This window comes from Phragmites australis, chromosome 17 (genome assembly GCF_958298935.1).
Source record: "Phragmites australis chromosome 17, lpPhrAust1.1, whole genome shotgun sequence".
NCBI lineage: Eukaryota > Viridiplantae > Streptophyta > Magnoliopsida > Poales > Poaceae > Phragmites > Phragmites australis.
The window spans coordinates 22,634,944-22,649,411 of record NC_084937.1 but is presented as its reverse complement, the minus strand read 5'-3'; the positions used below and the strand labels follow the sequence as shown (position 1 = coordinate 22,649,411).

The following is a 14,468-nucleotide window of genomic DNA, read 5'->3' as shown; positions in this document are numbered from 1 at the left end:
TTTAGATATTTAGCTTTCCAAACCGTATGGAAATCAAACTGCTATTTTTAAATAAGTTTTAATTTTAAATTTAGCTATTTATTAATCGTATTTGATATGTATTTTTAGTTTAAACCGCTAGATGTTTATAACAATGAGTGATATAGATTATTTTTCTTTTTTCCGATTAACGTGGTAATTTCATGACTTTGAGAGTGAATATGTTGGCTCCTTTTAACACTTAAATAATATTAATCGTATTTGATATGGACTATTTGGTTTAATATAGACCGTTAGATGTTCATAATAATGAGTGGTCTAAATTCTTTTTTTTTTCTTGATGAACATGGCAATTTTGTGACCTTGGAGCGAATATGGTGGCTGCTTTTAACACTCAAATAATAATATAACTAGTAAGATGGTTCATACTAATAATGTGGCTAGCCTTGCTATAATATTTTGTCACGATATTTTTTTTAAAAAAATTAGCCTCTTTATTTTTTCACGAGGTTACTACCGTTTAAGTGACCCACACTAGTAGCGTGGTTAGTCTCGCTACAATATTTAGGTAATTTAGTATACTCAAATAGTCGTGGGTGAACTCCTTTATCCTTATCATTTGCTTATTTCTCAACCCCAAAATCTAGGTAGTCCAGAACCAAGCCTTGTCTTGGGTAGTTAGTGGAGGTGATTGTCTCACCAAGATAGAGATTTTTTATATAGGTGACATATCCGTCAATAGCAAGATATTTGTGGTGACTTCATCGATCTTTAATTTTTTTATCTCCGATTTAAGTAGACGTTATGTAAGTGTATGTGCATGGTCATATTAGTATGTGCGTGCTGCTGCATGTTGTGGAGTTTCTAAAAAAATGTAGTCTGTACATTGGATTTTTTTTCGTTTCTAGTACGTAGAAATGCAATTGGCTCATCTCACGTTAAATGTCCTGTTTTGAAGAAGAATCAATATACTCACCGTAATTTGGTGGTTTTGTGAGTACCCGGTGTCAAATGCAACCGGCTCATCTCACGTTAAACTACGCAGAATTCAAACCTTGATAACCTACCTTGGACGAGAGTTTAACGTGGGCCAGACCGATTATTGGCCTCAAAACGCCAGGAAATGCTCTGGTGGGGCACATCTGGCAGAGAGATGTGGGGTTCTGGCTCGGCGGCGCCTTGCATCACAGTTGGAGACGTTTCTTTGGCGTCGCTCCGTGGGGTGGATGGTATGGTTCCGTCACCGCGAGTGATCTGGCGTTTGCGGTTGTTGGGAGGGTATGTGTATGTATTGACGGCGGCGATACCATGAATCTTGAAATCTAAATCTATACCGGAAACTTCATGTTCATACTCAATTTGGAAACCAGCTTAAAACCTTCCAAACTTGAGTGATTAGTGAAATTTTGCTTCGATATCCGAACCTTGAAAGTTGAATACACTGAAGCTTCCTTGTGGCTCGAAACATGCTTTACTTGTGTAAGTTAAAACACGCTTGAAATTTAAATGTTGTTTGTTTAGGAAAAGAGAATTTGAATTGTTGAAATCTTTTGTGAAACTTTTCTCTTGGAACTAGTTGCTTGATTTTTTTTAAACCTCTTTTTGCTAAAAGTCTGTTGAAACTTGAGTGGAATAACACTTGAAAACTGCTACACCATGTAACTCAAATTGAATCTTAATCTCTCAAAAAATCAGACTTCCTATCCATTTGGAATTTAACTGTGCTTGTTGTTTTCATTGAGAAGGATCGACGACAGATGAGTAGAACATTAGATGAGGTATGATTACTTTTACAGATGACCAGTCAAAAGAAGGCAATCCAAGGAACCATCGGAGACAAAGAAGCCAAGAACCAGGTTTTCATGCTAGCGCTGAAGTCAAAAGCTTCCAAATTTTATACTCGATAACTATTGACGCTTCGATTTGATCTAACGAATTGGCAAGCAACTTATTTCTTTACAGAAAAAAAGCTTCATCATATATCAAAAGTTCGAACGAGACCAAAAGCCAACCATATACAATTTTCGGAAATTGCACATCAATCTCCATGTATAAATTTTCAGAAATTTCAGGAATTGCACATCAATCTCCATGTATCGGTTTTCAGAAATTGCACATCAATCGCCATATTTCACAATGGGAGGAGCGTCTGTGGCTTCAGATTTAAAACTTAAACATATAAGAGACCATATACATGTAACTTTACACAACTGTAATACTATGTATAGCACGACGAGCACAAAACAAAAAGGAGAAAATAACAAAACAAAAGGCACAAATTCGAATCCAATAAACACACCCTATTCTGGATTCAGCTACGAGCTGCCGCGTACACACGAGCGGATCCACCTGCCGCGAGGCCCGCGACAAGGCAGGCAGCGACACCCATCCCCACGATGGCGACGGTGCTCGCCCTGAACCCCTCCAACTGCGCCGCGGCATCGGTGGCGCCGGGCGCCGGGCGGGGCAGAAAGAAGGAGCGGAAGATGTGGATCGAGACATTGAACAGAGCAGCGAAGAACACGACGGTGACGACGGCGGCGGCCGAGGGCAGCCCGAGCTCCGTGGCGGCGGCCGCGAATGGCTCGACGGACCACGACGAGGACATCAGGGCGGCGAGGACGAGGAATGCGGAGGCGGCGGGGTCGGTTGGGCGGAAATGCATCATGGGTTGGCGGTCGGCTGAACGACGTCGCGCGACGAGTAAGTTGAGTGAGAGCATGGTCCAGTGGAAGAGTGCCGCAACGGCGAGGACGACGCAGGGGACGACGGCCGGGTGGAGATGGAGCTCGGCGGTGGCGTCCACGATCGGCTCCAAGTGCATCAGAGCGCTCATGGCGAGGCAGAGCGCAATGAAAGGGGGGAGTGGAGATCTCGATGCGGTGCCGGGTTGCGCTGATCCGCCGGTACCGGTTGGGCGAAGCAGCATACTGGGCTTGCCTTCTGCTGCCCGGCGCGCGACGAGGAAGTTGAGGTAGAGGACTGCCCGCTGGAAGAGCGCGGCGACAGCGAGGACGACGCAGACGAAGACGGCTGGGTGGAGGTTTTGCTCGGCGGCTGCCACGAGCGGCTCCGGGTGCAGCACAGCACCCATGGCGAGGCAGAGCACGATGAAATGGTGAAGTGGAAGTCTCGACGCCGAGCCGGTCGGCGCTGAAGCGGCGGTAGCGGTTGGGCGTAACAGCACCTCGGGTTCGCGTTGGGCTGGCCGGCTCGCGACGAAGCAGGTGAGGGAGTGGATCGCCGAGTGGAAGAGAGCAGCGACGGCGAGGACGATGCAGGCGACGACGCCCGGCTGGAGATGGAACTCGGCGGCGGCGGCCACGAACAGCTCCGCGTGCAGCAGAGCGCCCATGGCGAGGCAGAGCGCGATAAAAGCGGGAAGTGGAGTTCTCGATGCGGAGCCAATCGGAGCCGCTGCGGAAGTAGCTGTTGGGCGGAGCAGCAGCCTGGGTTCCCCTTCAGCTGGCCGGAGCGCGACTTGGAAGTTGAGGGAGAGGATGGCCCCTTTTATAACAACGGTCAACGGAGGGGGGGCGGGCGGCGGGCGGCGGGCGGCGGAGGGGCCCACAACAATGCCACTCGGTGTCCCGTCTCCCGCCTAATCCCCTGAGTCAATCGAGATGATGGGACGTGTCGTCCACGCGTGCTGGCCGCTAAAAGAGGACGACGCAGACGAAGTGGCTGGGTGGAGGTTTTGCTCGGCGGCGGCCACGAGCGGCTCCGGGTGCAGCACAGCACGTGTCGTCCACGCGTGCTGGCCGCTAAAAGAGCAAAAATGTCTTGCCGTATCCCTGTGCATATATGGAATGCCGTTTTGCGTCCTGCGCCTGCTTCAACAGAGACTTCCCGTACGGAATGCCGTTTTGCTTCATGCGCCTACTTCAACGGAGACTTCAAATGTCTTTTTGCGGTACGCTACAGGGACGAAGGTTCCGACAGATAGCGGTATTTTGGCAGCGTGCCGACGGCAGCCTGTTCTGTGTATATGTATGTGAGTCTGAGAAAAGAAGAGGAAGAATAGAATGTAGGAAATAGAGTGTCTGTTGGAGATGAAAAAAATATAGGAGACTATAATAATGTTATAGAGTGTGGATTTTTAGAGTTTTTGTTGGAGTTAATGTTGTTCGGACGCCATATCTCGCTCTCTCGCTCTGCCTCACGCTTCCCTTCCCTCACCTGAGTCAGCTGCCACTGTACGAATCGAGTCTGAGTGTGTAGAATCGAATATTTTATCAGATGGGTGAACAATTGTGGAAGCTAATTTTAAATTTTAAAATATCTCAATTAAATATTTAATTTATTCGTAAAATTTAGTTCGGATGAACAACCATCACGTCATAAAAACGATACCTATAAATTTCCAACCGTTGAATTGTCTTTAATTTTTACAGTAGAAAACTAAACAATCATACGAAATTATTCCTATAAAAATCACATCAATCGAATATATGAATCTAAAGATATAAATTCGCAAACAGACTATCACAGATTGTAACAAAAATAGATCAAACATAAATAGCGCACGAATTATGAAAATTTGATCAATTAAAATTTTCAAAAATTACCTTGATGCGTAAATAGCACACATATTTTTAGGAGTGGATACGGCGAGCAAAGTTATACTTTTAGAGTAGATACAACGAGCAATAATTTTTAGGAGTGGATACGGCTAGCAAAGTTATATTTTTAGAGTGGATATGGTGACTAAAGTTGCCTATATTTTTAGAGGTGAAAACGGATATGATACGAATTGAATACTCTATTTTTTTCACATTAATATCTATATTTTAATACGAATACAAATATAAATCCAAACATTCTCGAATGCAAATACGAATTGGATTGTTCAAATCCGAATTCACATTCTAATACGTACTAAATTCAATTGTATACATAGTCCAATTTATGTTACTTATATTTATATTACATAGAAGTATTTCTACATATTCGGATACAGATATTATGCATATCTATATCCATTTCTGGCAAACGAATTCAAATGTATCTATATTCATATCTGTCTGCCAATCAGATATAAATTTTTCTAAGCACATTTATATTTAACAAAATACACATATCAGATAATAAGAATATCTCCTATCCATTTTCCACCTGTATGTATTTGTTCCCCACGCGTAAACGTGCCAATTACCGATACTTACGGCCACGCGGTGCCCACCTGCCTATATTATTATCTACCACGGAACGGGCAGGGAAAGTTATCAGCCTATATTTTTTTCAGACCGTCTGTTTGCTCTCGACAAGTAGTTTTTCAGAAGATAAAAGCCTCTACATTTTATACTCATTTTATACTCGATGACTATCACTCTTCAATTTCGCTGCCGCTGCCGCCGGCTGGATGCCCAGTGCCCGGCGGCCCTGGCGCAAGCGCGCAGCGCCGCTCGCCGCACTGCCACAGCCTGTAGCCGTGTGCCACGTGCTGACGCGTCCTGCACGGCTGCGCCCGAGCGAGTCAGTGACAACGCCGAGAAGCGAGAGCCCGCCGCAGCGCCGTCGGACGACCGGAGGCTGGAGTTAGGGTTAGATACTAGAGAGGGATTTCGATTTTTAGGGAATTGCTGTCTACCGCGGTGTCGCCGCCCGCTGGAGAAGGAGGAGGTGGAGGAGGCAACCGTCGGACCGGATTGAGGTGGAGACTGAGATGTGTTTCGTTCAGTGCTAGCAAGAGTAAGACGTGCGAGAAAATTAATCACATGAATAATTACCAAACTACTTCTGTTTATAATAAATCATGTTCCTAAATTGTCCTTATTAGATCAACGGCTCATTACAATCCGAATAGGAGGTACCACATATTCCCCTCAAGCACCGTAACATATCTCATATAATATATATTTTATATAGATGATATTTGGCGAGTGTTTTCATATATTTATTATTAGTTTCGAAGCCCTCTAGCATTAAGCAGGCAGCCCACATACAACTTTTCTAGCGAGAAGGCAATAGCAGCTGCCTCAGTGGTCATGCACAGGCGTGGCCACTGCCCACGCCGATAACCACAAGAAGGTAATCAATAAAATCCTTGGGAGACAAATTGAGAATTAGTTTTTCAGAAGATAAAAGCCTCTATATTTTATACTCATTTTATACTCAATGACTATCACTCTTCAATTTCGCCGCCCTATGGCTTGGCAAGAGAGACATCTCTCTACAGAAAACTCCATATATCAAAGTTCGAACGAAACAGAAGGCCATCTGACAAGCACGAAAACAACCACTAGAAAAAGGTCTAGTTTTAACACAAGCATCCAGTGGCACAGCACGGATTACAGCACCCAGAACATCGACATCCTTCTGTACATTTCCTACAGGACCAAACACACCCACAAGAACAGCCGGGGCACGACGGTTTGGGAACACTGAAGCATGATCTGCAGCAGCAGGTGCTGCCATCTTGTCCCTCGCAGCACGATGACTGGCACTTACAGCAAGAAGGCGTCCCCTTACAGCACGATGACTGGCAGTTGAAGCACTGCTTGCAGGGGCACCCAAATAAGTTGGAGCATTTGAAGGACTTGAAGCAACTGAAGCAGCTTGAGCACCGAGGGCAAGAGCAGGAGCAGCATTCTGCACAACTGCAACATTGTTTGTTGAAGCAGCTACAGTTTGGCTTGCAGTCGCAGCAACCGTTAGAACATGAGTAGCACTGTCTGCATCTGCCGCAGGGGTTGCAGCAGGAGCAGCTTGGGAGGCTACAGGTGCAGCAATTTGGGCTGCTGCAACTGCACTTGATTTTTTTACAGCATGAAGGGATCTTGAAGCAGCTGCAGTCAAGTTTGCAGCATGATGGATCGCAGCACGAGCTGCAGTTCGGACAACAGGATGAGCAATCAGGTTTGCAGCAGGACGCGTGGCAACAGGATGAGCAATCAGGTTTGCAGCAGGACGCGTGGCAACAGGATGAGCAATCAGGTTTGCAGCAGGACGCGTGGCAACAGGATGAGCAATCAGGTTTGCAGCAGGACGCGTGGCAACAGGAACAGCAGTTCGGCCCACAGCACGGCTTGTTGCATGATTTGCAGCTTGGCTTGCAGCACGACTCATTGGAGCATGAGCAGCAAGAGCAATCGAAGCAACTTGGTCTTTTGCACTTAGGAAAGCACTGACAGGAACAGCAAAACCATGACATGCATATGCACAATTTTGATCTGCAGGAAAAAAAGAGAGAGTAAGCTCAGCATTTTCACAGTGCAGATAATTGTGCCAGAAGTTCAATAAGGAAAGTCATTTTAAGTTGTTACACTGCTACTAGAACAGGGTGGTACAAATGTGCATTGTATTGCACCGTTGTGAACAAGAAAATAAATTATCATCTTCGATTCGTATAAATAATATAATGGAATTAAATCAATGGAAAATGTTTTATGATCTACTACAAAAGAATATTATAAAGAATTCCAAGTAAAACATGAGTTCAGCCGTTCAGGGCAAAGAAGTGTCGTGCCATAATAAGTCTTTAGGAATTGCGGGTTTACAAGTTTCAGCAAAGAATAATCTCTCGGTGTGTCTTTCTAGTGCAATGGAAGGTTTCTAGAAAAACAATGCAGACACCAGAACTAAGCATAAAAATTAGACCATTTTGCTTCATTGTAGAGTCTGACATCACTTTGGTTGAATAGAACATGTGCTTAAAAAAATCAGATTTGATCACAGAACATATGTAAGTGCATCTTTGTTTTCAGAAAACCAAAAAGTTCAAGTATATCTTCCAGCAAGAAACAACTGTGGCAGCAACAAATAGCCTTGCTATTCCCACAAAAAGAAGGCAACCACGTCACCTGTAGTACTTGATGCTGACATGTAGGACTAGTTACTTTGTTGAGAGTGGTAAGTTCTACAAATCACGTGTCATTTAGGAAAAGCGACCGTGCCAAATGAACTCCACTAGCAAGAAAATGAGACTAAGCATGTTGAGTCCTTGCGCTATTCTTTCAAAGAAGCCAGTGGATTTGCAACTTCTGTACCACCAAAATGAAAATGCAACAATCTACTTCTTTGCTCATTGAGATGCAAGGACAATATTAGCATGCATTCTCCAAGAAGAAATACATCATCAAGATTTGCAAGCACCTGCCATGCAATACCTGAAAGGAACATATAATGGAATGCATACCTGATCCACCAAAAAAGATGACAGGATCTGTGCCTCTTCTTCTGTCTGAAAAATTAAAGGAGGTCAAAATAGAAACAGTAGATGCTTAAAAGTAATTGTGATATCGAGTCCAGAGGCCATACATTGGTATTAGTGGGTCTTGTTTCGTACCAATAAATTCATAGACCCTGACAGGTTTTGCATGAGAGAATGTTAGCAAAATGTAAACAGAGCTTGCTTCAAACAGTAAATACTGTAGAAATATATGCAGTATGGCCGAAGTTTGGCTAAAGTTTATATTGGTTTTCAATAGCTTCCTAATTCAGGTATCTCAACTTTCAAAGAATTATCACAACATTTCAATATGAAAAAAAATCAGTAAGTGATAATTTAATAGTCTTCCCAACAGTATAATGCACATTCCGTGCTTCAAACAAATGTCAACACAAGTGATGAATTCAGAACTATTAGTCCTAAATAAAATACAGGTAACTTTTGGCCAAAAAGGGTTCCTTTTGAGTACTTACACCAAATATAGTAACAAAGACCGTATCTGTCGCAGGTGGCGTGCTTGAATGAGAATAGGAGCGGATGGGATAGTCCTGGTTGATAGGAGGCCTTGGCCTTGGATCTCGCCAGCGCGGCGGAGGAGCTGTGATCAGCTACTACACCGTCGAGGTAGGGGAGAGGGAGAAGAGTAGTTAGGATAAATTCTGCTTGCTTTATTCCTCACGCATTCCCCCTTTTATAGATCAAGGGTTGATGCTAAAAATCCCCTAACAAATCGGTCTAATCTTAACAAAAGTATCTAATCTTAACAAATGGAACTATCAAGGCTAACTGAATCCCTATCGATTGCAAGCAGCGTGAACTGATTTGCCTATGTGGCCGTCGTCTTCTTATTGCACCGGCTGTAGGTGTGACCGACCATGACATCTCTCACCTCCTCCGGAAATAGGTCACCCTTGAGCTGGAATTGTGGATACCGCAACGTGAACTCCTCCAAAAGCTCCCAAGAAGCTTCAGCAGCAGATAGACCATGCCATTGCATGAGCAGCTCTTTGCGACCGCGTGCCAGGCGCACCTTGAGGACCTTGGATGGCTGGGGAATGGCTTTGCCATGCAACAAAGGAGGAAGCGCAAGCACCATAGGTGGGGGGGGGGGGATCGCCATGAAACGGTTTCAAAACGACCACATGAAACACGTCATGAATGTGAGCGTCAGCTGGAAGATGGGAGTAGATATGCTACCTCGTTGATGCGCTCCACCACTTCATAAGGGCCGAAATATTTGGGCCTAAGTTTAGTGCACCCTTTGATGGATATGGTTGAAGCATGACGATGCAGGAGCTGGAGCCACACCCATTGGCCTATGATGTACTCATGGTCATTGTGCTTGCGGTCGTAGTGTCGCTTGTGGTATTGCTGAGCCTGATAGCCGGTCCTGGACTTCCGCCAAGAATGCATCGTGGTCGGCTAGGAGTTGATCCATGGCTAGACGGTGAGCGGAGCCGGCCTCATAGGAACGAAGTGACGAAGGCGGCCGGCCATAGACAACGGCAAACGGTGAAGCTTGAATGGAAGACTGGTATGAAGTGTTGTAGGTGAATTCGGCCCATGGCAGCCAACGAAGCAAGTCCTTCGGCTTGTCGCCGCTCAGGCAATGTAGATACATTGTGATGATTTTGTTGACCACCTCCGATTGCCCATCCAATTAGGGGTGAAAAGTGGAGCTGAAGTTGAGCTTCACACCCACCAAGTGAAACAACTCTGACCAGAAGCCGCTTGTGAACACTGGATCTGATCGCTAACAATGGATGTTGGCACTCCGCAGAGACGCACGATGCCGTTGAAGAAAATCCGAGCGATGGACTGCGCCATATACGGGTGCACGAGTGGAAGTGCGTCATCTTCGAGAATCGATCAACCACCGTCAGGATGACAGTCTTGCCATGAGCGCGGGAGTCCCTTGATGAGATCCATCACTATGTCTGACCACACAGTCGAGTGAACCCCGAGCGGTTGAAGCAGGTCGGCAGGGTGTAGTTGCTCCCCCTTGTTCCGCTGGCACGTTGAACAAGTGCGCACATGGTTCTGGACCAATGTGCAAGCGTTCAGGATGTGGAAGTCCGTGCCTAGTCGTTGCAACGTCTTTTGCACGCCTTCATGCCCAGCGTTGCGAGCCGCAGCGAGGATGACAGGGAGCGACATCGAGGTGGACGGAACATAAGATACAGCCCTTGAACGTGACAAGGCCGTCCTAGATCGCCCACGGCCCACGCTGCTTGCCCGAGGTAATTTTGTCGCAGAGGCCTTGCTGTGCGGTGTCGGTGGCCACTTCCGTGCGTAAATCATCGAAGATGGCGAAATGCGTCGCCGTAAGAGCCATGGTTGTCAAAGGTTCCATGTCACGGCAAGTTAGAGCATCTGCCACAACATTGCTGCTACTTGGTTTGTACTCCACATGGAAATCATGTCCCAATAGTTTGCTCACCCAATGGTGCTATGGAATTGTCAACAAACGCTGGTTAAGTGAATACTTCAAACTGAAATGGTCAGTACGTACTAGAAATCTACGACCCCACAAATATGGGCGCCAGTGGCGCACTGCCTACACGAGACCAATGAGCTAGCGTTTGTATGCTGCAAGCTTGGCATGGCGCGTTTCGATGGGCATGCTGAAGAAGGCGATGGCACCCATGCCCTGGTGCAAGATGGCCCCGAACCCATCCCCGGACGTGTCGCACTCCACATGAACTCGATGGGCATGCTGAACAAGGCGATGGCACCCATGCCCTGGTGCAAGATGGCCCCGAACCCATCCCCGGACGTGTCGCACTCCACATGAACTCGACAGCGAAGTCAGGCAGTTGTAGTACTTGTGCTGTTGTTAGCGCCTCCTTCAATGCGTGGAACGCCTGGTCCGCGTTTGCTGCCACGCGAATGCCTCCTCCTTCAATAGCTTGGTGAGTGGTGCGGCAATGACGCCGTAATCACAGATGAACTTGCGATAGTAGCCTACCAAGCCAAGAAACCGCGCACTACCAGGGCTGATTGTGGAGTTGGCCAATCGACCACCGTCTCGATCTTCTACTCGTCCATGGCCACGTCGACGGCGGAGACATGTCCGAGACATGCCACTGATTTTTCGTCGAAGAAACACTTGGAACGTTTGAGGAAGAGTCAATGCCGTTGCAGGGCCTGGAACATGGCGCAGACGTGCTGAAGATGCTTTGCCCACGATGTGCTGTAGATCAGAATATCGTCGAAGAAGACGAGGACGAAGCAACAAAGAAATGGACAGAGCACCTCGTTCATGAGCGCTTGGAACATGGCTGGCTCATTGGAGAGGCCGAATGACATGACCAAAACCTTGAAGATGCCTTGATGTGTGCGAAATGCCATCTTTTGAACGTCGTCCGTGTGCATCAAGACTTGGTGGTAGCCGGACTGGAGATCGCTAGTGAATCTGATACCAAAGATGTCACAAGTGCCGTGCTTGAATCGAGAATAGGAGCGAATGGGATAGTCGTGGTTGATAGGAAGCCTTGGCCCTGGACCTCGCCGGCGCAAAGGAGGAGCCGTGATTAGCTATCGCACCGTCGACGCAGGGGAGAGGGAGAAGAGTAGTTAGGATAAATTCTGCTTGTTTTATTCCTCACACATTTCCCTTTCTATAGATCAAGGGTTGATGCTAACAATCCCCTAACAAACTGGTCTAATCTTAACAAAAGTATCTAATCTTAACAAATGGAACTATCAAGGCTAACTGAATCCCTATCGATTGCAAGCAGCATGAACTGATTTGCCTACGTGGCCGTTGTCTTCTTGTTGCGCTAGCTTTAGGTGTGTCCGACCATGACAGTATCATTTAGATTTTCAGGACCCCCAAAAAGGGGAAAAGATAGCGGAACAGTGTAAATTGGATCACTGGACCACAACCTAAAAATGAAGAAACAGACATTCGAAATGAAACAATGTACTAAATGTTGTGATGTGTGTGGGGTTATTCAGTGAAGAGTAGTTAGGGAACAACCCTTAGTAGTATAAGAAAATATGCACTCAGGTATAACATCAAATTAAGAATAGCATAGCAACAAAAGCTTCCATAGACCAAACTAACAAAGAATTGGATTAATGTATAAACTAAAACATATACCAATAAAAACAATTTTGCGCCAAGATATCGAATGGTACATGATTGGTAAAAAAAAACAGAAAGCTGAGATTTAGCGCAAAATGATAAATTCAATGACATTTAACATGATGACCTGCATTTCATCCTAGCCACAAACACTTGCAACAAATTCCAATGGCAAGATTAATATGCAACGAAAGAAGGGCAACAGTGCATACTCTTTACAACTTCTAGAAACTGGTTGAACTCCTTCGAGTGATTGTAGCTCATCCTACAAAATCAGATTGCTGTCAAACAAATGTAGTTCTTTCTCCCTATACTACGTGTGGAAGTGCTAACAAAGAAATCTTGGTGTCAACTGTAAGCTGGATCACGGGTGAGAAATAATGTGAAAGGAATTACTAAACATTTGGTACTATACATAGTTATTTTTTATTTTATTTCTTTCTAACAATATCTAATGCATGAGACTGGCCGTGTAGGGCCTTCTCAAAAAAGAATGAGAATTTAAATTTAAAAAAGAATAGCTCAGGCAAATTTTCAATTATTATGCTGTAGCAGTAGCACACACTAAAACCAACCAAACACTAAAACCTGCTTCACTTTACAACAGAAACTAAATGTGAACCCAGACCTCCGACAGACTAAATTAAAGGTGGATTCTAGTGTCAAATATGGTGAGATAACTAATTAACTCCTGCTTTACTGAACTTGCAAAGCAGAACTTGCAAGGCGAGATAAAAGACGACCAAAGCACATATGACCACTAAAGAAGTACTTTAGTCATCTGAACACCATCGCAAATCTGCTCCTTGAAAGCGGAGCACGGCGTCAAAAAGACCTTCATCTCCCTTAAAGAAAACCGCACAATCTAATCTAGCGCATGAAAAGCCCCGAACTGTGGCAGCCCAGCCCATAAACACCAGTACAGTACGGTACACCACTTGCCTTTCCTCTGCACGAACCCTCATGATAATGCCTGACGAGCCATGCCGTGTGCGTGTCCGCGAAGCAAGAACGGAGAGGAGACACGCCCACCCGGTGCTCCACGCGCAGCACTGACACGGCCAGTGCCACTGCCCATGCGTCCTCCTTTTTCCCACAAGGAACCGAACCCGCACGGCGCAGAGGTACAGCCGCGGCACGCCCAAAGAGGGCAACCCTGTCGCGCCTCGGGTTAACTGCGCTGCCGCGATCCCCCTCCCCCTCCCCCCCCCCCCCTCCTCGCTCCGCGTTAGGCTCCTATCCCCAAACGAAAACGAAATAAATGGCATGCTCCTAGCAGCAATCGGACGCGCCTCCCTACGGTGCCCAATGAACAGGGCCATTGCCTTCGCACCAACCTACCATTTACTATTGGATTTCGCCCACGCTGGTAATACTACTTGCTCGTCCTACACTGCACTTGTTTCTTAGAAAAAGAATCGCGCGACGAATCGGATCCTACTAGTACTTTTTTAATGGAGGAAAGTCAAAAGGGAGACGAAGCGAGAGCACGGCCCCCGAGGGGTCGGGCGCGGAGAGGAACGGCGCAGCCGGCTCACCTTGAGGAAATCAATCTCGCGGTTGAGGATCTGCACCTCCTGCTGCAGCCGCCGGCGTCCGCACAGGTCCGGGTACCTGGGCGGCGACTTGGGCCGCGGCGCCTCCACCACCACCGCCATCTCCTCCCGCATCGACCTCACATGTACTAGCAAAGTATCTACTACTGCAGCCTAACGAGTGCCGGAGGAGGAAGAGGTGTGTGTGTTGGGTTGGGGGGGGGGGGGGAGCGTGGACGTACGAAGGCGGGCGGACGGGCAACGCTCGCGTGCGACGGGACGAGGGTGAGGAGGAAGCAGAGGAGGTGGTGGGAGAAGTGGATGAGGAAAGCGAGGAGCAGGACCCCATGTAGATATAGCGAAGGAGAGAGGATGGCCTGCGCTGCGTGGGCAATAATGGCAGAGAGAGGGGGGGGGGGGAGTTCGGAGAGAGAAACGGGAGGGAGTGGGGTTTAATGAGAGAGAAGGAAGGACGCTGTTGGGGTTTAATGGGTGGGGGCTTTCTTTGACTGCGAGGTGGGCCCGAGTCCCACGGGAAATGGGGGTTTAAGCTGCGACGTGGGACGGATCACGGACGACGTTTGATTGCGGCACGGAACGGGGTCGGGCTCTGACAAGGACAGAACCGCGACGGACTCGCTTCACCAACCACGATAATGCCCATTGACACGTCGACGTCCGTCCTTCGGACGGA

At 46.8% G+C, this 14,468-nt stretch overlaps 2 protein-coding genes across 2 annotated transcripts; both read right to left on the bottom strand.

The window, feature by feature from the left end:
• Positions 1-2,116: 2,116 nt before the first annotated feature.
• LOC133897391 (uncharacterized) lies at positions 2,117-3,449 on the bottom strand. The gene has a single exon (XM_062338119.1). It carries the CDS (start codon positions 3,332-3,334, stop codon positions 2,291-2,293), a length of 1,044 nt encoding a protein of 347 aa, XP_062194103.1. The 5' UTR covers positions 3,335-3,449; the 3' UTR covers positions 2,117-2,290.
• Positions 3,450-6,059: 2,610 nt separating this feature from the next.
• On the bottom strand, positions 6,060-14,179 carry LOC133897698 (guanine nucleotide-binding protein subunit gamma 4-like). Its single transcript, XM_062338501.1, has 5 exons — positions 13,778-14,179; positions 12,452-12,504; positions 8,239-8,283; positions 8,117-8,161; positions 6,060-7,151 (listed from the first exon to the last, which is right to left on the bottom strand). Exons 1-5 carry the CDS (start codon positions 13,907-13,909, stop codon positions 6,239-6,241), a joined length of 1,188 nt encoding a protein of 395 aa, XP_062194485.1. The 5' UTR covers positions 13,910-14,179; the 3' UTR covers positions 6,060-6,238.
• Positions 14,180-14,468: the final 289 nt, after the last annotated feature.

Coding starts and splice junctions, on each gene's coding strand:
- LOC133897391 (XM_062338119.1), bottom strand. CDS start 3,334: ATGGGCGCTCTGCTGCACGCGGAGCTGTTCGTGGCCGCCGCCGCCGAG.
- LOC133897698 (XM_062338501.1), bottom strand. CDS start 13,909: ATGCGGGAGGAGATGGCGGTGGTGGTGGAGGCGCCGCGGCCCAAGTCG. Junction 8,162..8,238: donor CAAGACCCACTAATACCAAT/GTATGGCCTCTG, acceptor TTAATTTTTCAG/ACAGAAGAAGAGGCACAGAT. Junction 7,152..8,116: donor CATCTTTTTTGGTGGATCAG/GTATGCATTCCA, acceptor TTTTTCCTGCAG/ATCAAAATTGTGCATATGCA.